Below are 18375 nucleotides of genomic sequence, written 5' to 3'. Positions count from 1 at the left end.
ATTCTCTTACACTGTTCCTTTATACAGATTCAAGTCTTTGAGCTACATCATTTTATTTCTTTCTGAAAACTTTTGATTTCTTGCAAGCAGTTCTACTGGCAATGAATACTCACTATTTTTGTTGTTTGTCTGAGAAAAATTTTATATCTCCTTCACTTTTGAAGGATAATTTCATAAATACAAAATTCTAGGTTGGTGTGCATTTTTAAAAAAACTTTAAAAATTTTATTTTACTCTCCTTTCCTTTGCATGACTTCTAAGATGTCAGACATAATTTTTAAATTTGCTTCTCTATAGGTAAGATATTTTTCCCTTTTTCTTCTCTCAAGATTTACTCTTTTTCTGTTCCCTGCAATATGAATATGATATACCTAGGTGTATTTTGTGGGGTTTTGCTTGTTGTTGTTTTGTTTTGCATTTATCCTGCCAAGTTCTCTGAGCTTGCTGGATCTATGATTTGCTGTCTGACATTTATTTGAGGGATTTCTCAGTCATTATTGCTTCAAATATTTCTATCGTTTCATTTTCTTCTTCTGGCATCCCCATTATGCATATGTTATATATTTTTGAATTGCTCCACAGTTCTTGTATATGTTGTTCTGTTTTATTTCTGTCTTTTATTATCTTTTTGCTATTTGGTTTTGGAAGTTTCTGTTGACATATCCCTCACCACAGAGATTCTTTTCACAGACATGCCATCTACTAATAAGCCCATCAATGTCAACCTTTATTTCTGTTGCAGCATTTTTGATCATTTCTGTTTGTTTCTCAATTAGGATTTCTATCTCTCTTTTTATATAACCTGTTTGTTCTGACATGTTTTCTGCTTTTTAAAAACTACAGTTTTAGCCTATCAATCATAGTTACTTTACATTTCTGGTCTGTAATTCTAACATCCTTGTCATACCTGAATCTGGTTCAGATTCTTTCTCTGTCTCTTCAAACTATAGGGTGTTTTTGATTTGCCTTTTAGTATACCTTGTAATTTTTTGTTAAATGTCACACACAGTGTACTGGGTGAAAGGAACTCTGATAAACAGTCCTTTAGTTAGTAGTGGTAAAATGTGGTGTGGGGAAGTAGTCTACAGTCTTACAATTACTATCACTATTATAATTAGTCTGTGCACCTGGCCTGTGAATTTCACAAGTGCTCTTTAGCACCATCCACAAACTTTAAGTGGAGCAGAATAGCTAGAGAAAGCTTCAGTTGGTTATTTCACTTCTTCCAGGTTGATTAGGCACTGAGAAATCCCCAGTAGGTTAGGCTATGGTAAAATAGGTTTTTTTTTTTTTAATGTAGGCCTTGTCAAGAAGAACAGAATGCTTTAACACATTTTACAATATACTTTTTCCTTGACTTACCATATGTTTGCATCCCAATAAACCCATCATAATTTGAAAATATCATAAGTCAAAAATGTATTTAATACACCTAAGCTATTGAACATCATAGCTTAATCTAGCCTAATTTAGAAATGTTCAGAACACATTAGCTTATAGGTGGGCAAACTAATCTAACACAAAGCCTATTTTATAAAAATTGTTGACTATTTCATGTAGCTTATTGAATAGTATATTTAATGTGAAAAACAGAATGGTTACATGGTACAGAATGATTGTAAGTGTATTGGTCATTTATCCTAGTTACGTATTTGACTGGTAGTTGTGGTTCATCTCTTCTGCCCAGCATCATGAGAGAGTATTGTACTGCATATTGCTAGCCTGAAGACTAAAATTCATAATTTGAAGTATGATTTCTAATGAACACATATTGCTTTTACACCATTGTGAAGTTGAAAATCTTAAGTCAAACCATCATAAATTGGGGATAATCTGTAGTCACTTTTTTCCTACCCTTGCCTGACATGGATGAGGGGCTCTTCCCCCATATTCACATTGAGAACTTGATAGACCTCCTGGAGGTAGAACTCATAAAAGTATGGGAACCCCTTTATGACTGACAACCTTCCTGTAGTTTTTAAGTCCAAGACTTTCCACACTGAGCCTTCAGCAATTTGTCAATTATACTTTATATTTTGTTTTGTTTTTTAACCTCAGTACTGATTCCCACAGAGGTTTCTGCTCCAGTAGTTGTGATTCTCTATATTCACCTGCTTATCTCTGCCATCCTGGGGTCAGTGGTTTGCCCTATGATCTAGTTTACCTGGCATATCTAGGAAAATTTGTTAGTTTATTAATTTTTTAGCTTTTTCTTTGTGTTAAGATAAAGTAAAACTCCAAGCTTCTTACATGCAAGAGCAGAAACTAAACCTCAAATATATATTTTTTTATTTCCCTTTAGATTTCCTCTTTGACCTGTGGATTATTTAGAGATGTGTTGTGTAACTCCCAAGCATTTGGAGATTTTCTTGTTATCTTTCTATTATTAACTTGTACTTTGGTTCAACTATGGTCAGAAACATATGCTGTATGATTTCATTTTTTCAATTTATTGATGTTTGTTTAATAGTCCAGGATGCATTTTAACTTGATAGGTGTTCCCTGGGCACTTAAAAGAAATGTGTATACTACTGTTGTTTGGTTGTGTGCTCTATAAATGTCCATTAGATCCTATTGATTGAAGGTAGTTTTATCTTTGCTTGCATAAATAGCTGTACATGATTTATGTATACAACCTGATGGGTTTGAAGATAAGTATACACCCATGAAACCATTCCCACAATCTATGTCATAAAACTGCACATCATTACCAACTTTCCTCTTGTTTTTTAATTACTCTTATTTATTATTATTATTATTATTATATGATAACATTTCAAAATATCTACCCTTTTGGAAATTTTTTAAAGTATACAATATAGTATTTTTGACTATAGGCAACATTCTATGCAGTAGATTTCTAGAACTTATTCATCTTGTGTAACTGAAATGTTGTAAGCTTTGACTAATTCCTCCACATTTCCCCCTACCCTCATCCCTATTCTACTCTCCATTTCTATGAATTAAAAATCAGTAGTATTATGTAGCATTTGTCGTTCTATGTCTGGTTTATTTCCCTTAGCATAATAACCTCCAGTTTCATCCATGTTGTTGCAAGGCTTTTTTTTTAATTGTTTATTTTTTATAAACATATATTTTTATCCCCAGGGGTACAGCTCTGTGAATCACCAGGTTTACACACTTTACATCACTCACCAAAGCACAAACCCTCCCCAATGTCCATAATCTGACCCCCTTCTCCCAAACCCCCTCCCCCCCAGCAACCCTCAGTTTGTTTTGTGAGATTAAGAGTCACTTATGGTTTGTCTCCCTCCCAAACCCATCTTGTTTCATTTATTCTTCTCCTACCCACTTAAGCCCCCATGTTGCATCACCACTTCCTCACATCAGGGAGATCATATGATAGTTGTCTTTCTCTGCTTGACTTATTTCGCTAAGCATGATACGCTCTAGTTCCATCCATGTTGTCGCAAATGGCAAGATTTCATTTCTTTTGATGGCTGCATAGTATTCCATTGTGTATATATACCACATCTTCTTGATCCATTCATCTGTGGATGGAAATATAGGTTCTTTCCATAGTTTGGCTATTGTGGACATTGCTGCTATAAACATTTGGGTGCACGTGCCCCTTTGGATCACTACGTTTGTATCTTTAGGGTAAATAGCCAATAGTGCAATTGCTGGGTCATAGGGCAGTTCTATTTTCAACATTTTGAGGAACCTCCATTCTGTTTTCCAGAGTGGCTGCACCAGCTTGCATTCCCACCAACAGTGTAGGAGGGTTCCCCTTTCTCCACATCCTCGCCAGCATCTGTCATTTCCTGACTTGTTGATTTTAGCCATTCTGACTGGTGTGAGGTGATATCGCATTGTGGTTTTGATTTGTATTTCCCTGCCAAGTGATATGGAGCACTTTTTCATGTGTCTGTTGTCCATCTGGATGTCTTCTTTGCAGAAATGTCTGTTCATGTCCTCTGCCCATTTCTTGATTGGATTATTTGTTCTTTGGGTGTTGAGTTTGCTAAGTTCTTTATAGATTCTGGACACTAGTCCTTTATCTGATATGTCGTTTGCAAATATCTTCTCCCATTCTGTCAGTTGTCTTTTGATTTTGTTAACTGTTTCCTTTGCTGTGCAAAAGCTTTTGATCTTGATGAAATCCCAATAGTTCATTTTTGCCCTTGCTTCCCTTGCCTTTGGCGATGTTCCTAGGAAGATGTTGCTGCGGCTGATGTCGAAGAGGTTGCTGCCTGTGTTCTCCTCAAGGATTTTGATGGATTCGTTTCGCACATTGAGGTCCTTCATCCATTTTGAGTCTATTTTTGTGTGTGGTGTAAGGAAATGGTCCAATTTCATTTTTCTGCATGTGGCTGTCCAATTTTCCCAGCACCATTTATTGAAGAGGCTGTCTTTTTTCCATTGGACATTCTTTCCTGCTTTGTCGAAGATTAGTTGACTGTAGAGTTGAGGGTCTATTTCTGGGCTCTCTATTCTGTTCCATTGATCTATGTGTCTGTTTTTGTGCCAGTACCATGCTGTCTTGATGATGAAAGCTTTGTAATAGAGCTTGAAGTTCGGAATTGTGATGCCACCCACTTTGGCTTTCTTTTTCAATATCCCTTTGGTCTTTTCTGGTTCCATATAAATTTTAGAATTATTTGTCACTCTTCGCAGATGATATGATACTATATGTGGAAAACCCAAAAGACTCCACTCCAAAACTGTTAGAACTTATACAGGAATTCAGTAAAGTGTCAGGATATAAAATCAATGCACAGAAATCAGTTGCATTTCTCTACACCAACAGCAAGACAGAAGAAAGAGAAATTAAGGAGTCAATCCCATTTACAATTGCACCCAAAACCATAAGATACCTAGGAATAAACCTAACCAAAGAGGCACTGATTCTATACTCAGAAAACTATAAAGTACTCATGAAAGAAATTGAGGAAGGCACAAAGAAATGGAAAAATGTTCCATGCTCCTGTATAGTAAGAATAAATATTGTGAAAATGTCTATGCTACCTAAAGCAATCTACACATTTAATGCAATTCCTATCAAAGTACCATCCATCTTTTTCAAAGAAATGTTGCAAGGCTTTTAAGGCTGAATGATATTCCATTGTATGTATGTTCTCCATTTTCTTTCTTTTATTTTTTTTTAAAGATTTTATTTATTTATTTGACAGAGAGAGATTACAGGTAGGTAGAGAGGCTAGCAGAGAGAGAGAGAGAGAGAGGGAAGCAGGCCCCCCGCCGAGCAGAGAACCCGATGTGGGACTTGATCCCAGGACTCCGAGATCATGACCCAAGCTGAAGGCAGGGGCTTAACCCACTGAGCCACCCAGGCGCCCCTGTTCTCCATTTTCTTTATCCTTTCATCTCTTGATGGACATTAGGTTGTTTCCATATCGGATATTGTGAATAATGCTTCAGTGAATTTGGGAATGAAGATATTTTTTTGAGATAGTGACTTAAACTTCTTTGGGTATATATCCAGAGGTGGGATTGATGAATCACATGGCAGTTCTATTTTTAGTTTAGTTTTTTAAAATTTTTTTTGGAACTTCAATACAGTCTTTCCATACTTCCTGCACCAATTTACATTCTCATCAATAGTGTTTAAGGGTTCCCATTTTACCACATCCTCTCCAACAGTTGTTGTCTTGTATTTCATTGCTAATAATCATCCTAGTAGGTGTGAGGTGATATCTCATTATTCTTTTGATTTGCATTTCCCTGATGATTAATGATGTTGCATACCTTCTCATATATTTGTTGGCCATTTGTATGTCTTCTTTGGCCAGCCCAGACTCCGCGGGAGCGCACAGTCGCCACCCGCGACTTCGCGGAGTGCTCCCTCCCGCACAGTGCAGACCACCCGGAGGAGAAGATGGTTTGGAGCACACTACAGACTATTCTGGGGGGTGTCAATAAACACTCCACCAGTATTGGGAAGATCTTTGGAAAAATGTCTATTCAGTTCCGTTGCCTATTTTAAAATCAAATAATTATCTATCTATCTATCTATGATCTATCTCTGTAAGTCATTTGAATTATGACAAAATTACACAAGATGATGAAAGTCTAGGTTTATATTTATATGCATAGATAACGTTTTGTTTATGCATTCACTTGATGGACACTTGTTTTTTTTCCCACTTTGATTATTATGAACAATGCTGTTATGAATATTCATATATAAAATTTTTTAAAGTTTTTTTTTAATTCCAATTCGATAACGTACAGTGTAATATTACTTTCAGGTGTACAATTTAGTGATTCAACACTTACATACAACCTGATGCTCATCACAAGTGTACTCCTTAATCCCCAGCACCTATAAGCCATCTCCCCAATCACCTTCCTTGAAACTATTAGTTTATTTTATATAGTTAAGAATCTGTTTCTTGGTTTCTTTTTCTCTCTCTCCTTCCCCTATGCTCATTTGTTTCATCAAAATAAAAAGCTTCTGCACAAAGGAAACAATCAACAAAACTAAAAGTCAACCTAAAGAATAGGAGAAGATATTGGCAAATGAAATATCTGATGAAGGCTTAGTATCCAAAATCTACAAAGAATTTATCAAATTCAACATCCCCAAATGAATAATCCAATCAAAAATGGTCAGAAGACCATTTCAAAAGAAGACACTCAGATGGCCCACAGCACATGAAAAGATGCTCACCATCACTGATCATCAGGGAAATACCAGAACTACAATGAGCTGTCACCTCACACCTGTTAAAATGGCTAAAATTAACAACATAAAAAACAACAGGTGTTGGCAAGCATGTGGAGAGAGGAGAACCTTCTTGCACTGTTTATGGAATGCAAACTGGTCCAGCCACTATGGAAAACAATATGGAGGTTCCTCAAAAAGCTAAAAATAGAACTACCCTATGACCCAGCAGTTGCATTACTATGTATTTATCTGAAGAATACAAAAATACTCATTCAAAGGGATAGATGCAGCCCAATGTTCATAACAGCATTATCAATAATAGCTAAATTATGAAACTAGGCCAAGTGTCCATTGACTGATGAATGGATTATTACTCAGTCATAGAAAAGAATGAAATCTTACCATTTGCAGTGATGTCAATGGAGCTGCAGAGTATTATGCTAAGTGAAATAAGTCAGAGAATGAGAAATACCATATGATTTCACTCATATATGGAATTTAAGAAACAAAACAAACAAGCATGTGTAAGTTTTTGAGTATACATACATTTCATTTCTTTGGGGTATATAACTTAGAGTGTAATTGCTGGTTCTATGATAACTTTACGTTAAAAATTTTGAGGATTATTTTCCAATGTGGATAAAACATTTTACATTTCCACCAGAAGTGTATAATGGTTCCAATTTATCCACATCCTGGTCAACACTTCTTATCATCTGTCTTTTTTATTATAGACATCATATTGGCTATTAAGTGGTATCTCATTGTGGTTTTGATTTCCAGAATTATAAATGATTAACATTTTTGTGTATTTATTGACCATTTATATATCACCTTTGGATAAATGTGCATTCAAATTTTTTGCCCATTTTTAATTTCATTATTTGTCTTTTTATTATTAAGATGTAACAGTTAATATTTATATACCCTGAATAGACGTTCCTTATCACATATGTGATTTGAGCATATTTCCTTCTATTCTGTGGATTATCTTTTTCACTTTATTGATGTTCTTGTTTACAGTACCTCGTGCAATTTTTTTAAAGCTTTAATTTATGACAGTCTTCAACCACAGCATGAAAATTATTGAAAATGTCTTACCCGAACTATTTCACAGTCAACATTTAATTCAGTTGCAACTGCTTCAATTTTCTCTCTACAAACTGAACCAAGGCTGGTCATTCCATTGTCCCAGTACTTCTTAAGGGTGGCTAAGTCTTGGTCACTGAACTGAGTGCGATCTTGTAGCTGTTAAAACAGATTTAAAATAATTAGAGTAATAAAAGAAAAGAATTTTATAGAAAGGACCATCTGGGTGATATTTGCTAGGTTACTTTCAACACATAACAGTAGCTAAATTAATTTCACAGTTTTTAAATTAATTTATTTGAAAGAGAGGGAGTGGTGGGGGGAGGGGTAAAAGGAGAGGGAGAGAGATTCTTAAACAGGCTCCATGCTCAGCATAGAGCCTTAGGACCCTAAGATCACAACCTGAGCTGAAACCAGTAATTGGAGGATTAACTGGCTGTGACACCCAGGCACTTCTGATTTCACAGTTCTTAATATGTGTTCCCCCATTTTGAAATGGGCCTGTCCATATTTATTTCCATAACATGAAAGTGTGCTAGAATAAAATGAGTAAAGAATGTTTAACTGTTAGGGGCACCTGGGTAGCTCAGTGGGATAAAGCCTCTGCCTTCAGCTCAGGTCATGATCCCAGGGTCCTGGGATCGAGCCCCACATTGGGCTCTCTGCTCAGCAGGGAGCCTGCTTCCTCCTCTCTCTCTCTGCCTGCCTCTCTGCCTACTTGTGATCTCTATCAAATAAACAAATAAAATCTTTTAAAAAAAGAATGTTTAACTGTTAGAAATTAAGAAGTATTTATTTTAAATTGTTGCAATCACTTAAATAATGCATTGCCATTGCAGAAAATACAGATAAATTAAAAAAAAAGATTTTATATCATCCACAATTCTGGGAAATAGCACTTGTTAACATTATAATGTGTATTTTTCAAGCTTTTTTTTCTATGACACACATATTTACATTCACACTACATACATTTTTAAAATAACAGCATCACATCACTGTGTTTTTTTAAATAAATTAATCTAGATTTGCCATACATAGGTTTTGTACTAATGTTATAATTAAAAGTGTAAATAAAAAGTGTAAGAAGATAATGTAGACTTAAAAATTAGATTTATGGCTTCAGAAAGTTTCATAATAACCTTATCCTTTTTTTTTTTCTTAGATTCTTTTTTTAATCCAATAAACTATGGTCGTTTATATTTTTTTAATTCAATAAATCCTGGAGGCACGCCTAGGAAGTAAATCAGAAGAAGCATGATAGAATAATGACTTCCAGTTTTCCAATAGGGAGTCAGAAAATCAAGGTCAGAGAACTCATTCAACAGGGCACAGAATGTACATGGCAGAGCTAGAAATAGAAATCTGATTTTTCCCCTAGTACCTTCATCCCTATGATGTCTCCAATTATCTCAAAGGGTAGTAAAAACAACCTGAAAATAAATTTTAACTAAAAATATATATCCTGTATAGATATCCTGTATGTGTATGCATGTTTTTGTGATGAAAGAATAATGAGAAATCAAGAGAGTGATAGAGAGAAAACCAGTGAGATTGAGTTGAGGAGAAATGTTGCAAATCATGGAATGAGGTATGAGGCTCTGTTGCTGCCCTCGTTTTAGGCTACACCTCAAATACTTTGTAGATATATACTGATTTCTTTCTTTCATTTTTTTAGACTTTATTTATTTGAGAGAGAGAGAGAGAGAGCAGAAGCAGGGGGAGGGAGAAGCAGACTTCCCAGTGAGCAGGGAGACCAAGGTGGGCCTAGATCCCAGGACCCTGAGATCATGACTTAGCTGAAGGAAGATGCTTAACCCACTGAGTCACCAGACACCCAAAAACATGATTTCAATGTTCCCTTCCTAACTGAAATTTAAAATGGAACCTTCTCTTAAATTGAAAGCAGTGGAAAATAATCTATACAATGTATAAAATAGGACTTAAAAGAGTTATCATAGCTAAAACTGATATAATACTAACCAACAAGTGCAAATTTGTTTTAAAGCTACAACCTTGGAACACCTGGGTGACTCAGTTAAGTGTCTGCCTTCAGTTCAGATCATGATCCCAGGGTCCTGAGATTGAGTCCCACATCAGTCTCCTTGCTCAGTAGGAAGCCTGCTTCTCCCTTAGACTGCCACTCTCCTGCTTGTGCTTGCTCTCTGACAAATAAATAATCTTCAAAAAAATTGTTTAAAGCTACAACCTTTTGAAAGAGAGCTTTAAACATCAGGAAGGAAAGCAATATATAAATTCATGGTTTACCACCAAAAAAGTGAATTTAGATTATATAAGTAATGTGTCTATTCATAAAAAATATAATAGATGTTCTGTGTGTACGTTAATAATCAAGTTCCTTATCAGATTAATCTTTTCTTCCTCTACTTAAAAAACATGATAAGCAACATGTGTTATAAGAACGGTACTGAAATAATTATATATCCCTAATAAATAAAGTAAAACATGACACCCAAGTTTTTTTTTTAAATCAAGTGGAATAAGCTTCAAGTTATTTATTTATTTTACTTTTTTAAAGATTTTATTTATTTGAGAGAGAAAGAGAGTGAGAGAGAGAGCACTGGAGTGGGGTGAGGAGCAGAGGGAGAAGCAGATGTCCTGCTGAGCAGGAAGCCCAATGTGGGACTCAATCCCAGGACTCTGGGATCATGACCAGAGCAGAAGGAAGATACTTAACCAACTGAGCCATCCAGGCACCCAGAGTTATTTACATAAATATCTCATTAGGCTCTCATTCTATATTGATTATACAGTAATTTGTGTAGCTGAAATTCTCAAAATAAAACAGAAAGCAAAATAAACACTCATAGGTTCTATGTAGATTCAAATAATCCACCATAACAGCCAATGTAAGTGTTCTCATATATTTCCATTGCAACAAATGCTCCAGTGCAAGCCAGTCTATATTATTGTCAGAATGGAAGGAATAATGAACACTGAACATACTCATTCAATTAATTTGTAATTCATTTAGAAGACACCCAAGGCTGATTCATCCCTTAAATTGAACTTAACAAAATCTGACTTGATTTGTTAGAAGTGTGCTGGGGTCTCAACATTAGCAATACTGAAAGAACCTTTTTTTTTTAGGGGACCTTTTATGACAGTGCCTATTAAGTAGAAGCTTATGGGGGAAGAGCAAGTTATTTTTAAAGTTCTTAAGAGCATATTTTAACTAAGAAATAAGGTAACAACAATAATATAACATTAAAACTGTAAATATTAATTTAGAGAAGGATAAAAAGGTGGACAGAAAGGATAAAATACATTCTGCTCTGATGTTAAAATCAGTTTTGTTTTCAATTGGGCTCTAAGGCCACTTTCACTTTACAAAGAAACCTACAGCCTAAACCACTGGCTTAGTAAGTTAGACATATTAAACAATTCTTTTGTTGATTTTGTGAAAATAGTAACATTCCAGGTACATTCCTTGACAATCTTGGTGAAAGCTCAGGCTTGGCCCTAGTGACCATATAACTATGCTGCTTTTACATGGATTATTTTATAACACAATAAACATAAGCTTTATGGCTTCTTTACCAGTTTCAGTAACATTTCTAGGAATTTAGTTATTTGCTTTTCTTTCAAAAATAGAATTGGATGACAAAACTGTGATATTGAGGAGCACAGTTTCCTGTTTTAAGTATGTGTCATACTTAATTGCAGAACTAAACTATTTGTACTCAGAAGCAACCCCTTTGAAATAAGAAACTTTAAAAATTTCTAATCCAACTGACCTTTCCCTCAGTTTACTCCTTCAGTGTTCCATATGCTGTGCACTATTTGATCTTATTTCAATGGTAAGTCCAGACACTAGCTTGTGCTGTTGAGATTTCAAACTTATTTTGTGAAATTCTGTTAATCTTTCCACTTGACAACGGCTCCATTAGTAATGGAGATCATACCTTTTTACTTTTATTTTCATTATAAAAATGAATTAATAATGCATTTGATAAAAAATAGTCAAACTCTCAGAAAGGTGTAAAATGAGCTATAGTCCCTCCTCCTTATTGATAAATTCCTAATCTAAACACCAAAGGCACTGTCAGTAATTACTGTCAGTAATTTCCAGAGTAACTTTACAAAATAAAAATACATATACACTTGCAAAAAAGGGGTGCTAATATAAACTTAAATTTTTTTTACTTAAGTTTATCTTAGAGATATTTCTATACCATCATATACAGATACACTACTTCAATCTTTTTAGCTGCTAAATTTTGCTCCATGGACTACATCAAAATAATAAGCTTCTGGATCGCAAAAGAAATAAGCAACACAACTAAAAGATAACCTACTGAATAGGAAGAGATATTTGCAAATGACATATCCAATAAAGGGCTAGTATCTAGAATATATAAAGAATTTATACAGCTCAACACCAGAAAAACCTCAAATAATCCACTTAAAAAAATGGGCACAGGACATGAACAGATTTTTCTCCAAAGTAGACATACAGATGGCTAATGGACATATGATAATATATAATGCTCAATATCACTCATCATCAGGGAAGCGCAAATCAAAACTACAATGAAACATCCCCTCGCACCATGTCAGAAAGGCTAAAATTAACAACAAAAGAAACAACAGGTGTTGGTGAGGATGGGGAGAAAGGGGAATTGTCTCACACTGTTAATGGGAATGCAAGCTGGTGCAGCCACTCTAGAAAAGAGTATGGAGGTTCCCCATAAAGTTAAAAATAATCACCCTACTCTTGATTTTGCCTCAGGTCTCAGGGTTGTAGGATTGAGCCCTGTGTCAGGCTCTCTACTTAGCAGGGAGTCTGCTTCTCTCCCTCTCCTTCTGCCTGCCCCTCTGCTATTTCTAAAACAAATAAATAAATCTTTAAAAAACAATGAGATATCACCTCATACCTGTCAAAATGGCTAAAATCAAAAACACACACACAAAAAACAAGTGTTGAGGATATGGGGAAAAAGGCACACCCACGCACTGTTGGTAGGAATGCAAACCTTTGTGGTCAATGTGGAAAACAGTATGGAGGTTTTCAAAAGATCAAAAATAGAATTATTCACTAATTCCACTACTGGGTATTTACCTAAAGAATACAGAAACATTACCCAAAAGATAGATGCATCCTTATTTTAATTGCAGCATTATTTACAAAGGTCAAATTATGGAAGCAACCCTAGTGTCCATTGATAGATGAAGAGGTAAAGAAGATGTGAGATGTGTGTGTGTGTGTGTGTGTGTGTGTGTAGAGAGAGAGAGAGATAATGGGCACTCAACAATTTAGAATTGTCTAATGGTGGAACTTTAGGTGGTTTTCAGGTTATTGCTAGTACAAAAAATGCTTAAATGGACATTCATGTACATAGATCTTGCTTTATATTTGCAATTTATATACTATGTGAAATTTCTAGCTTTGTGTTTTGATCACCTCCACTTCTTCCCACTGGTGAAGAAGGGATTTCTGCCCTAGATGGGGATAGCCAACCAAAACCTCCCAACACCAGACAGATAAACTCAACAGGGGTGTATTGCTTAGGTATACTCATAGCCGGGAAGAGGAGAACACCATATGCCACACAGGGACACACATATATTCCATTAGGAAACAGAATGAACAAGCAAAGGCTGTACTGTAACCTCTGAGAGTGGTGAAACCCCACTTCCCACAGGAGATATGACTGGCCTGCTTGAACTGAAGGCTTCCATTCAGAAATAATCAGGAATTTTGCTTGGTCCCTGAGATAAATTTAGTTATTTGAATAGGGTACTTTATCTGCACAAACAGGATGAGAAGGGGAACTTGTGGTTGACCATCCTTTGGGATTCTCTTGGCTTTCCTCAGATGTTAAAATGCATGTAATATGGCACTTTAATATCAGGTCTTGTAATTTTTTAAGGATTTTATTTATTTATTTGATAGAGAGACATAGAAGTATACAGAGCAGCAGACAGAGAGGCAGGAGAAGCAGGCGCCCTGCTAAGCAGAGAGCCCGATGTGAGGCTCAATCCCAGGACCCTGGGACCATGACCTGAGCCGAAGGCAGACACTTAACTGACTGAGCCACCCAAGCACCCCATATTTGAATATATTTGAGACACAGTGTTGCATTAGTTTCAGGTGTACAACATTGTGATTCAACTTTTCCACACATTATGCTATGCTCACTAGAGGAGTAGCTACCATCTGTCACCATGTAATGCTATTACAGTATCACTGAATGTATTTCCTATCCTTTTATTCCCATGAATTATACATTTCATAACTGGAAGCCTGTATCTCCCACTCCCCTTCACCCATTTTGCCCATCCCCTACCCCTCTTCCTCTGACCATGTTTGTTCTCTATATTTATAGATCTGATTCTGCTTTTAGTTTGTTTTTTAGATTCCACATAGGAGTGAAATCATATAGTACATATCTTTCTGTGTGATTGATTTTACTTAGTATAATACTTTCTAAATCTGTCCATGTAGGTCTTATACCACAAATTAGGATTAGCAGGCCAAAGAATATGTGCATTTAAATTTTTAGAAATCTAGCCAAATTGCCCTTGGGCAAGGGCTGAAATATATGATAGTCCTTATAGTCCTATATCTTTGTAAGTGATAGATATTGTTCAGTTTTATAATTTTTGCCAGTTTAGTGAAAAATGGTATCTTATTATTTTGATTTGTATGTCTTTAAGAACACTTATTTTTTTAAAATTTTATTATTTTTAATAAACATATATTTTTATCCCCAGGGGTACAGGTCTGTGAATCGCCAGGTTTACACACTTCACAGCACTCACCATAGCACATACCCTCCCCAATGTCCATAACCCCAGCCCCCTTCTCCCAACCCCCTCCCCCCAGCAACCCTCAGTTTGTTTTGTGAGATTAAGAGTCACTTATGGTTTGTCTCCCTCCCAAACCCATCTTGTTTCATTTATTCTTCTCCTACCCTCTTAGCCCCCCTAGTTGCAACTCCACTTCCTCATATCAGGGAGATCATATGATAGTTGTCTTTCTCTGCTTGACTTATTTCGCTAAGCATGATACCCTCTAATTCCATCCACATCGTTGCAAATGGCAAGATTTCATTTCTTTTGATGGCTGCATAGTATTCCGCTGTGTATATATACCACATATTCTTGATCCATTCATCTGTTGATGGACACCTAGGTTCTTTCCATAGTTTGGCTATTGTAGATATTGCTGCTATAAACATTCAGGTGCACGTGCCCCTTTGGATCACTACGTTTGTATCTTTAGGGTAAATACCCAGTAGTGTAATTGCTGGATCATAGGGTAATTCTATTTTCAACATTTTGAGGAACCTCCATGTTGTTTTCCAGAGCGGTTGCACCAGCTTGCATTCCCACCAACAGTGTAGGAGGGTTCCCCTTTCTGCGCATCCTCACCAGCATCTGTCATTTCCTGACTTGTTAATTTTAGCCATTCTGACAGGTGTGAGGTGATATCTCATTGTGGTGTTGATTTGTATATCCCTGATGCTGGGTGATATGAAGCACTTTTTCATGTATCTGTTGACCATGTGGATGTCTTCTTTGCAGAAATGTCTGTTCATGTCCTCTGCCCATTTCTTGATTGGATTATTTGTTCTTTGGGTGTTGAGTTTGATCTGTTCTTTATAGACTTTGGACACTAGCCCTTTATTTGATATGTCATTTGCAAATATTTTCTCCCATTCTGTCAGTTGTCTTTTGGTTTTGTTAACTGTTTCCTTTGCTGTGCAAAAGCTTTTGATCTTGATGAAATCCAAATAGTTCATTTTTGCCCTTGCTTCCCTTGCCTTTGGCGATGTTCCTAGGAAGATGTTGCTGTGGCTGAGGTCGAAGAGATTGCTGCCTGTGTTCTCCTCAAGGATTTTGATGGATTCCTTTCTCACATTGAGGTCTTTCATCCATTTTGAGTCTATTTTCATGTGTGGTGTAAGGAAATTGTCCAATTTCATTATTCTGCATGTGGCTGTCCAATTTTCCCAACACCATATTAAAGAGGCAGACTTTTTTCCATTTGACATTCTTTTCTGCTTTGTTGAAGATTAGTTGACCATAGAGTTGAGGGTCTATTTCTGGGCTCTCTATTCTGTTCCATTGATCTATGTGTCTGTTTTTGTGCCAGTACCATGCTCTCTTGATGATGACAGTTTTGTAATAGAGCTTGAAGTCTGGAATTGTGATGCCACCAACTTTGGCTTTCTTTTTCAATATTCCTTTGACTGAGGTCTTTTCTGGTTCCATATAAATTTTAGAATTATTTGTTCCATTTCTTTGAAAAAGATGGATGGTACTTTGATAGGAATTGCATTATATGTGTAGATTGCTTTAGGTAGCATAGACATTTTCACAATATTTATTCTTACTATACAGGAGCATGGAACATTTTTCCATTTCTTTGTGTCTTCCTCAATTTCTTTCATGAGTACTTTATAGTTTTCTGTGTATAGATTCTTTGCCTCTTTGGCTAGGTTTATTCCTAGGTATCTTATGGTTTGGGGTGCAATTGAAAATGGGATTGACTCCTTAATTTCTCTTTCTTCTCTCTTGTTTTTGGTATGGAGAAGTGCAACTGATTTCTGTGCATTGATTTTATATCCTGACACTTTACTGAATTCCTCTACAAGTTCTAGCAGTTTTGGAGTGGAGTCTTCCACATATAGTATCATATCATCTGCAAAGATTGATAGTTTGACTTCTTTGCCGATTTGGATGCCTTTAATTTCCTTTTGCTGTCTGATTGCTAAGGCTAGGACTTCTAGTACTATGTTGAATAGCAGTGGTGATAATGGACATCCCTGCCTTGTTCCTGACCTTAGCAGAAAAGCTTTCAGTTTTTCTCCATTGAGAAAGATATTTGCGGTGGGTTTTTCATAGATGGCTTTGATAATATTGAGGTATGTGCCCTCTATTGCTACACTTTGAATAGTTTTGATCAGGAACGGATGCTGTACTAAGTCAAATGCTTTTTCAGCATCTATTGAGAGTTACATATGGTTTTTGTTCTTTCTTTTATTGATGTGTTGTATCACATTGCTTGATTTGTGGATGTTGAACCAACCTTGCAGCCCTGGAATAAATCCCACTTGGTCGTGGTGAATAATCTTTTTAATGTACTGTTGAATCGTATTGGCTAGTATTTTGCTGAGAATTTTCACATCTGTGTTCATCAAGAATATTGGTCTATAGCTCTCTTTTTTGATGGGATCCTTGTCTGGTTTGGGGATCAAGGTGATGCTGGCCCCATAAAATGAGTTTGGAAGTTTTCCTTCCATTCTCTTTTTTGGAACAGTTTCAGGAGAATAGGAATTAGTTCTTCTTTAAATGTTTCGTAGAATTCCCCCGGGAAGCTGTTTGGCCCTGGGCTTTTGTTTGTTTGGAGATTTTTAATGACTGTATCAATCTCCTTACTGGTTATGGGTCTATTCAGGCTTTCTATTTCTTCCTGGTTCAGTTGTAGTAGTTTATATGTTTCTAGGAATGCATCCATTTCTTCCAGATTGTCAAATTTGTTGGCGTAGAGTTGCTCATAGTATGTTCTTATAATAGTTTGTATTTCATTGGTGTTAGTTGTGATCTCTCCTCTTTCATCCATGATTTTATTTATTTGGGTCTTTTCTCTTTTCTTTTTGATAAGTCTGGCCAGCAGTTTATCAATCTTATTAATTCTTTGAAAGAACCAGCTCCTAGTTTCGTCGATTTGTTCTATTGTTTTTTTGGTTCCTATTTCATTGATTACTGCTCTGATCTTTATGATTTCTCTTCTCCTGCTGGGTTAAGGGTTTCTTTCTTGTTCTTTCTCCAGCTCCTTTAGGTGTAGGGTTAGGTTGTGTAGCTGAGACCTTTCTTGTTTCTTGAGAAAGGCTTGAACCGCTATATATTTTCCTCTCAGGACTGCCTTTGCTGTGTCCCACAGATTTTGAACAGTTGTGTTTCCATTACCATTTGTTTCGATGAAATTTTCAATTCTTCTTTAATTTCCCAGTTGACCCATTCATTCTTTAGAAGGATGCTGTTTAGTCTCCATGTATTTGGGTTCTTTCCAAATTTCTTCTTGTGATTGAGTTCCAGCTTCAGAGCATTGTGGTCTGAAAATATGCAAGGAATGATCCCAATCTTTTGATACTGGCTTAGACCTGATTTGGGACGGAGTATGTGATCTATTCTGGAGAATGTTCATGTGCACTAGAGAAGAATGTGTATTCTGTTGCTTTGGGATGAAATGTTCTGAATATATCTGTGATGTCCATCTGGTCCAGTGTGTCATTTAAGGCCTTTATTTCCTTGTTGATCTTTTGCTTGGATGATCTGTCCATTTCAGTGAGGGGAGTGTTAAAGTCCCCTACTATTATTGTATTATTGTTGATGTGTTTCTTTGATTTTGTTATTAATTGGTTCATATAGTTGCCTGCTCCCACGTTGGGGGCATAGATATTTATAATTCTTAGATCCTCTTGTTGGACAGATCCTTTGAGTATGATATAGTGTCCTTCCTCATCTCTTATTATAGTCTTTGGCTTAAAATCTCATTGATCTGATATAATGATTGCCACTCCTGCTTTCTTCTGATGTCCATTAGCATGGTATCTTCTTTTCCACCCCCTCACTTTAAATTTGGAGGTGTCTTTGGGTTTAAAATG

At 36.1% G+C, this 18375-nt stretch overlaps 1 protein-coding gene across 1 annotated transcript in view; it reads right to left on the bottom strand.

Moving 5' to 3' along the window:
• Positions 1-18375, bottom strand: part of HDX (highly divergent homeobox) — a gene marked incomplete at its 3' end in the record, with an annotated part of 216621 nt that overhangs the window by 21525 nt on the left and 176721 nt on the right. The window contains exon 5 of the mRNA XM_082716515.1: positions 7751-7897. Coding sequence (XP_082572641.1) covers positions 7751-7897 — 147 coding nt within the window. The remainder of the gene's footprint in view (positions 1-7750; positions 7898-18375) is intronic.

The sequence above is a fragment of the Mustela nivalis genome (genome assembly GCF_964662115.1).
Source record: "Mustela nivalis genome assembly, chromosome: X".
Lineage (NCBI taxonomy): Eukaryota > Metazoa > Chordata > Mammalia > Carnivora > Mustelidae > Mustela > Mustela nivalis.
The sequence above is the reverse complement of the archived record's forward strand: the minus strand, read 5'-3'. Positions and strand labels throughout refer to the sequence as shown.